This window comes from Cornus florida, unplaced genomic scaffold (assembly GCF_030987335.1).
Source record: "Cornus florida cultivar Cherokee Brave unplaced genomic scaffold, ASM3098733v1 CherokeeBrave_3.0.0_Hap2_Chr08, whole genome shotgun sequence".
In the NCBI taxonomy this organism is placed as follows: domain Eukaryota; kingdom Viridiplantae; phylum Streptophyta; class Magnoliopsida; order Cornales; family Cornaceae; genus Cornus; species Cornus florida.
Window position 1 is genome coordinate 46,993,549 of NW_026775578.1, and position 8,348 is coordinate 47,001,896.

General features: G+C 34.6%; 1 protein-coding gene across 2 annotated transcripts; it reads left to right on the forward strand.

The window, feature by feature from the left end:
• Positions 1–2,299: 2,299 nt before the first annotated feature.
• LOC132271609 (protein DEFECTIVE IN MERISTEM SILENCING 3-like) lies at positions 2,300–7,814 on the forward strand. Of its 2 annotated transcripts, none has more exons than XM_059773049.1 (9): positions 2,300–2,387; positions 2,688–3,599; positions 3,763–3,909; positions 4,103–4,217; positions 4,735–4,972; positions 5,402–5,593; positions 5,703–6,020; positions 6,347–6,575; positions 6,979–7,814. In XM_059773049.1, exons 2-9 carry the CDS (start codon positions 2,859–2,861, stop codon positions 6,982–6,984), a joined length of 1,986 nt encoding a protein of 661 aa, XP_059629032.1. In that variant the 5' UTR covers positions 2,300–2,387; positions 2,688–2,858; the 3' UTR covers positions 6,985–7,814. The 2 variants fall into 2 exon arrangements, with proteins under 2 accessions (XP_059629032.1, XP_059629031.1); XM_059773048.1 differs by having other exon boundaries at positions 6,347–6,562.
• Positions 7,815–8,348: the final 534 nt, after the last annotated feature.

An 8,348-nucleotide genomic window follows, 5' to 3' on the forward strand; every position in this document is an offset into this window, starting at 1 on the left:
CAAAATCGTTCCGCCGATGTCGATGGTTGATCTTATCTTCCGCTTGTGTGAAATCATAAGAGATTTGTTACCAGATTTGTCGGGGATATGATTTAATCCTTTTGACCTCCTCCAGTTATAATAGGATTATTCTTACCTGTTGAACCACGTCAGATTTCATTATCTAATCAATTTTATCGAGGGTAGGGTAGGTTTATATTTTTCCCTATCATTATTCATTTTATTAAACATGAAATTTTAATCGTCAAGGAGATGTGTACGTATCTTCAATTATAGGTCAATTCAAAACTAGTTTCATAGTAAGCTTAGACTTTTTGGAGCTCAAAGAATGTGGCATAAGCTGGAGAAGTGTGCACAAGCGCACGGGGCATGGACACACTTGTCTCTCGCAATATACATTAAATTGATAATGTAATATTATATTTTATACATTTATTATTTATTTTATTTATAATAAAATTTTAAGGAGACGTGTAACTTCAATTATAGGTCAACTTAAAACTAGTTTAACGAAATAACTCAATTTCACAATAGGCTTAGACTTTTTAAAATTTGAAGAATCTTTGCAAGGTTATATGTACATATATGTATATGTATGTGTATATATAATTGTATGTATTTTTCCCTAATTTGGCTATAATTGTAAAGCTTTGAGCAAGATCGTATGCAGTCGGCTCCAGTAAGAGCTTGTGGAATGGCAGGTGCCGCAGGTTAATCCACCTGGTGGAGCTCATTTATTCTATTTACAAAAATAAAAACATTAATAATATAAAATTAATAAAATTAAAATTAGTTGGGACCGTTGGGTCAATTGTAACATAGATGCATTTTGCCATGCTAAATGTGTGATTTGTTTAAAAGGAAAAAATATCCCATAAATTTTGCTAAAATTTGACTAGTGTGGGATCAAAGAAGCTTTACTAATATAAAGAAACCTAGGGAAGTGTGCACAAGCTCACGTGTTGTATAGGTGCACTTGTGTAATTGATAATGTAGTATTATATTTTCTATTTTTTTTTTTATTTATAATAAAATTTTAATTGCTAAGGAAATATGTAACTTCAATTATAGGTGAATTCAAAACTAGTTTCACATATTAACTAAGTCTAAATTTTTTAAAACTTGAAGAATCTGACCTAAGTTAGGAAAGCGTGCACAAGCTCACGGGGTGTATACACATTTATGTCTCGCAATAACATTAGACAATACACGGCTCACATGTCTCCTTAAAAATTTTTAGTCTCCAAAACGAATATTCTTTTTGAGACAAAGGGAGTAGTTAAAATTTCATTATAAATGAAATAAATAATAAAAATAGTGTAAAATATAATATTAGATATGTTTTGATTATTCAAGTTTGAAAAAGAAAAGTGAATATTTATTCTGGGACAGTTCAAAAAGAAAATATGGACATTTTTTTTGTTTGAGACAGAGGGAATATTAAAGAGATGTGTAACTCCAATTATAGGTAGCTCAAATTTGACTTAGGCTTAGACACAGTTTCAAAGCTTAGTTTTTGGAACTTGAAGAATCTGACATGAGGTAGGGATGTGTGCAGGAGCTCATGATTATATAATACTCCCTTCGTCCCATAAAAAGTGTCACTTTTAAGGAACCGTGACTCTCACAAATTGAATTGTCTCGGTTTTCGAAACACGACACTATTTTTAGGACGGAGGTAGTATTATATTTTATACTTTTATTATTATTTTTATTATAATAAAATTTTAACTGTAACCCAAAACTAGTTTTACGTATTAATTCAATTTCATAGCAGATTTATTTTTTGGAATTTGAAGAATCTGACCTAAGATAGGGAAGTGCACAAGCTCACGGAGTGTAGAGTGTAGACACACTTGTCGCACAAACGTTAAACTGATAATGTAATATTATATTTTATACTTTTATTATTCATTTTATTTATAATAAAATTTTTAACTCTTAAGGAAATGTGTAATTCAAAATTAAATTGACGGATTAATTCAGTTTCACAATAGGTAATTGATCTCGGAAAATGTATAAATTCACTTGGTGTTGACTCTATCACAAATTGCAATAACATTAAATTGATAATATTATATAATATAATATTATTTATTTTTATTATTTATTTTATTTACAATAAAATTTTAAAGAGACTTGTAATTTCAATTATAGGGATTTTTTTGACTGCATTGTCTTTTTTCAAATTCTCCAACAACCCCTCCTTCAATTATAGAAAAATGAGAGCAATACACACTACACACACAAATAAAATAATAATAAAAGGTTGCATGGTGCACTTGTATTGTATTGAACTGTAGTTTTACAGTGCACTGGAGAGAATCCGACTCCATAGCTGAGCACAATTCTCAGAGATTCCTCACCATTCTTACACCTGTATAAAGGTTCGTCTTCCCATTCTGTGTTACCAAATCTTCTAGGTTTTCTTTTTCAATCTCGTTCTCATTATTCACGTTCATGTTAATTTTCTCTCTAATTACAGTGTCTGTAAGTACTATCTTTTCTCTCTCCTTCAATCTGTGATCTCTTTAGGGTTTAGTGTAACAAATGTCTTATCATCATCATCATAATCACTATTATATTTCTATTTCTCTCTCATTATTCATGTTAGTTTTCTTGAAAATTATAATATCTGCAAATTCTTTCTTTTAGTAATTCTTTGATAATAATTTTCTCTCCTACAGTCAATGATCTCTTTAGGGTTTTGTTCAAGAAATGTCTGATCATCATCACTAGTCCCTTTTACTCAAGAACCAGAAAAAATTTCACTCTGTTCATGGAATTGCAGTGGTAGTGGAATTGTGTGTTGATTTGGTTTTTTTTTTTCCCTGAGAATGGTTTGGTGAATTGAATCAATGGAGGAAGATGATCAGAAGTGGCGATGTACGAGGACGGGCACACCCAATTGGAGGTGCAAAGAGAGGGTTTTGAGTGGTTACGCTGTGTGTGAGAAGCACCATTTCATGCAGAAGCGTAACCAACAGAAGAAGAGGAGTAATGAAGTTTCGGCCGGTGAAAGTGGCGTAGCTGGCCGGAAAAGAAAAAACAGGAAGTCGGAATGTGACCGGAATTTCTTGTCCGTGACGGAGATGGAGGTTCTTGGTGGTGGAGTTCAGGGTCGGTTTGGGGAAGCTGCAGGCACAAGTGGTGGTTCTGTTCTCGACGGGGAAGGAATTCCGGTCTCGTCGGGTGGGAATTGTAGCTTAGTTCCTGATGGTCATGGTGGTCAAGACAGATTGTGTGAGAAGCACCATTTCATGCAGAAGCTTCACCAACTGAAGAAGAGGAAGAAGGAAGTTACCGCCGGCAAAAGTGGCTTAGCTGGCCGGAAAAGAAAGGATAGGAAGTCGGAATGTGACCAGAATCTCTTGACCTTGACGGAGATTGAGGTTCTTGGTGGTGGAATTGAGGGGCGGTTTGGGGAAGCTGCAGGCACAAATGGTGGTTCTGTTCTTGATGGCGAAGAAATTCCGGTCTCGTCCAGTGGGAATTGTGAAACTGCAGGAAAGGATGCAGGGAAGGATGATGGTATGGCTCTTGGTGGTGAAGAAAATCCGGCCCGGTTCAGTAAAGTCAACAATGCCATTCTCTTAGAGGTTTGCTTTTCCATAATCTCACTACATGTGTAGCTTGAGTAGTATCTCCTACCACTACATTATGTTAAAATATAAGGTTCATTTCTTCTTGTGTATTTTATTGCTTCAAACTGTTGATCACTGATATATAAAGATCTGTATGAATGATGGTTTTGGTTTCCAGCTTTCGATTCATACAAAGGCATTGGCTATCCAAGATTCAACAGCATCGGTGCCCGTGGATCAGAATGATTCATGTGTAATTGCAAGGGATGGAACACAAAATGGAGCACGTTGTGAGGTCGACGAATCAGCTGTCTGTAATTCTAAGGTTGTTAAGAATTATTTTACTATATAAATGATAATAATGGATGTACCAGATTTTAATTCTTGTTTTGGTTATAGCAAAGATGTAATTGGTCATCTTTTTTGAGTTCATGGCCATGTCTTTCCCAATAGTTCCTACATTTTTTTAGAGATTTGGTCAATCATATTAACTTCATGTTACTGCTTAATCTCTGCAGAAATTTCAGGATGAGCTAAAGAAGCTAGGTCTAAAAATAAAGTGGCATGAAGACAATATCAAATCTTTGAAAACTCAGAAGACTAGTTTGGATGACTCCATTCTGGATAGGCAAGGTACTTTCTTTTTTCTAATTGTCAATATATATAACTTCAATGTAAAAAAAGACTCTTTGAAATTTGTAAAAGTTGGAAGTGAAGGATCCCGGCATATTAAAGCACCCTACTGAGGAAGTGGATAAAATGGTCAAGTCTCTAGCTTTAAGGGCCTGAGTTTTGGTGCTTTTACTAAATTATGCCCAACTAATGATCAGAGGGTACATGACATCTTTCATGGGTGTTCTCACTATCAAGAACGCATTTCTAGTGACTCCTTAAGTTGCATTTAATTAATTCTGACCCTGATTTCTTGCAGTTTAAATATTATTTCATGTTATTTAATTACCCCGAAGTGGAATTAAGTCATGAAGCTGATAAAGATGAACATAACACTTCATTTGTCAATTATTAGTTGTTTCAGTTTGAACTTCTGGTCAAAGTGATGTTGCTCTGGAAGTAAAATGCAAATTTGAAATTTTATGCATTTTACATTTATGCTTGTTTTCCTATTCTCCATTAACAAGTATTCTCTCAGTTAGTCTTGGCAAGTATCATTCATCCAGTGTGCCTTGGACCGAAAATGAGGATATTTCCCACATAAAGAGTGAGGAAGAAACGGTTGAACATATTATAAGGCAGGAGAAATCGGCAGCTGGAATTTTGTTCCAATTAAAAACTCATCATGGCGCTCAGGCTTATAAATTTCCGTTGACCAAGGATGTGCTTGGAATTGTTGCTTCACTTGGCAAAGTAGATGATGATAACCTTAGCAGGTTTGTATACTTTTGCCTTGTTTCTTGTTTTCCATTTTTTGTTGCGGCATTGGACTATAGCTTATGTTGCACCTGATTATTTTTGAGCTGTTTTGGGTTGGCCACTGTGAATATATTGCACCATGTATTATGTACAATGATGTAAAAAATATTGTAATTTGCCGACCATCTTAAAAAGACATTTATATTATTAGGTTTATTACTGAAACTTGTATAGATTTTTGTGTTTCTGAAGGGTGGGAGATGAGTTTGGGTGCTACATATATAACTGTCTGGTTGAGAGTTTTGAATCGACCAAATGTTTTGTCAAAGTAACTACACTGGGGATGGAAGACATCATTTAATATGTTAATTGAGGAGTCTTATGAGATTTTGCCGTCACTAATTTATATTATGCTTGACATGCTCTTTTTCTATCTGGGAACCCAGGCTTCTCTCGGAGTATTTGGGGATGGAAATTATGCTGGCAGTTGTTTGCAAGACTTATGAGGGCGTTAAAGCCCTGGAAACATATGACAATGAAGGATCTATAAATGAAAGTTCTGGTCTTCATGGGCTTGGAGCTTCTATTGGAAGGCCTTTGGATGGCCGATTTCGTGTAATTTGTCTTGAGACTTTAACGTATGTCAAGTATATACTGTTTTTGTTTAGGCAATCTGGAGTTTCTTTTTGTAAATGTTCTGAAGACTTTTTTTTTTTTCATTCCTTTCTCTTTGATGTGTATGTTCAGACCATATGTCGGCAAGTTTGTAGCTGATGACCCACAAAGGAGGCTTGATCTTCTAAAGCCAAGATTACCTAGTGGGGAGTCTCCACCTGGCTTTGTTGGGTTTGCTGTGAATCTGATAAATGTTGATACAATGAACCTATTCTGTCTAACAACAAATGGGCATGGCCTCAGGGAGACTCTTCTCTATTTTCTTCTCTCTTGTCTGCAAGTGTACAGAACACGGGCAGACATGCTACAGGCTCTACCTTTTATATGTGATGGAGCCCTATCTTTGGACGGAGGGATGATAAAGAATGGTGTTTTTTGCCTTGGCAGACGGTAAGAAGCCTAGACATTGCAAGTAATATGTCTGCACATTTGTCAGCTTACTGGTTTAATTTACAGTTAAGAGTCATATGTGTTTAGTTTATATGAGTCCTTTTACAAGCAGTTGTGCTACTACAGGAAGTTGCATTCTTTGGAGAACAAAATGTTGATCTCTCTTTGCGTCACACCTTAATTGATGAAATAGATATCATTTTCTTTAATTGCATCATTTACATTTGTAATTTTTCATAAATTTAATTTCTGAAATTCGATGTAGATTATGTCCTTGTTTTTTTTTTTCCTGATGCCACATCTTTCTTTGTGAACCTATCTGATAGAAGGGAAGACGTGGATGTGAAATTCCCAAAAAGCTCCGGGATGTCAAATAAACCTGTGGACTATTTTGATACTAAAAATCAGATAAAGGAGATGAAATGGGAATTGGAAAGATTGCTGGAAGATATACAGAGACAGCAAGCATTGTTGGACCATGCAAAGTTCAATTTTAGAATAAAGAAGCAAGAGTTTGTCAAGTTCCTGGCGGAAAGTTCACGGTATGCAACTCAGGTAGTTCCTTGAGAAATTCTTGATTGGAAATGTGTAATAGTTTGCTTGCAGAAATAACAAATTCTTATTTGAAATTGTAGTTGGTGCCGTGCTGAAAATATAAATTTGAACTAGCTTGACAAAACCTGGTTTTTATGTGCCGTCTACAATTTTGATCATTGTATGTCCAGAAACTTATTTAATTTTTATACATTGAGTTGATAATTTGAAAACTATCTTGTGGACGGCCAAAATGTTGGTCTATTTGACTGGATGACTTAACCCATTGTGCCTTCTGATTCGAAAATGCCAGATGAGCAAAATATTTTAGTATTTAAAGTTATGCAGCAAGTTGTTTTTATTATTTTTTTAATTTTATATAAATTGTTAGTAAGAATTAAGAGAGACTTAATATCATGTGCAGAATTAGTTCGGTCAGGGCGTGATAGATTAACTGGAGATGATAGCTGCTTTGAAGAACCAAGTATTGAAGTTAGTCGAGGAGATTTCTTCTTCAGATTCGGAAAAAGGAATGTGTCTCCCGAGTTCAGACTGGAGGAATTTTTTCTTCGAATTCAGGTTCAGCAGATGCAAAATCAGTGATCCCCTAGTTATGATTGTGGGTGAAATTAACCACACATGGTGTCCCTTGAGGATTGATTTGTACTGGAGAAACTGAAATCGAGCATCGAACACATGCACGTGCAACGTGCTGGTTATTTGTACAGCAGATGCTGTTGATGTTGTATTTTTTTCCTAATGCTTGTACAGTTACGTAGTTGTATCTACTGATTTGCAACCTTTGATTTAGGTTCAAAGGCTCTGAGCATTTTCCAGTCAAAAGCACAGAGCCATTGTGTTGTGTACTTAAAATGTTTCTCTTCTTTTCTAAAGACAAGTTGGGACTGGGAAAGGCAAGGAGATTTAGGTAGTCTCTTTGATCTGGTTGTAGTTGTTTTAGAGACAATCTGTGCTTCGCTGACCAGTTAAAGCTTTGTCCAATGTTGTGACATTTGAAAACTGCTTTGCATGTTTTTTATGTAACAATTTTTTTTCTTCTTTTCCTGGCAAACTAGGGGAAGGGGGGAGACTCGGACTCGAGCACACCGGTTCGGAAAGTTGGATTCTCTACCAATTTGGACACGGGTAGTTCCCGTAGATATAGCAAATTTGATTTGTATTCTTGTATGTTAGTGGCATGTTGGAACTGAAACTGTCATTAAGGTCCAATTCTTTTGGGCTTCGCTTTGCGGATTTTGTGAGGGAAATGTAAAAGAGAATCTATTTATTTACTTCTTATCTCATTAAATAAAATTGGATTCTAAAAGATTTACAAAATGGTTGGACATTTTAAAAAGATAGGGATTATGAATTTATGACACCAAAATTAAATTTAAACTTTTCTCTTTGTATTTTCACTCATAGGAGTATATATTGTTTATCTTTGACCTTTTGTTTTCTGTGATTAGTGGGGGTTAAAAAAAACTAATAATACGGAGTAATTGAATTTTTATACAGCCTCTTTTTTTTTTTTTGGTTGTTAAATTATGTGAATCAAATATAATCTGAGTTATGGGAATGTCATTAAAATGATAATGCAACATTTTACTTTTGATATTCATTTTATTTATTTATTATTTTTACTTTTTTTATAATAATAGTACATGCAGTCCTTCTGCCCCCATGTACATTATATATTTATTGAAATTTTAACGTTAAGAAGAGATATAGATAGGTAAATTATATTCCTTCCATCTAAGAAAAAATGTATCTTTTTGAGAATCTAACTTTTTA

Coding starts and splice junctions, on each gene's coding strand:
- LOC132271609 (XM_059773048.1), top strand. CDS start 2,859: ATGGAGGAAGATGATCAGAAGTGGCGATGTACGAGGACGGGCACACCC. Junction 4,973..5,401: donor GATGATGATAACCTTAGCAG/GTTTGTATACTT, acceptor CTGGGAACCCAG/GCTTCTCTCGGAGTATTTGG. Junction 6,563..6,978: donor TTCCTGGCGGAAAGTTCACG/GTATGCAACTCA, acceptor TATCATGTGCAG/AATTAGTTCGGTCAGGGCGT.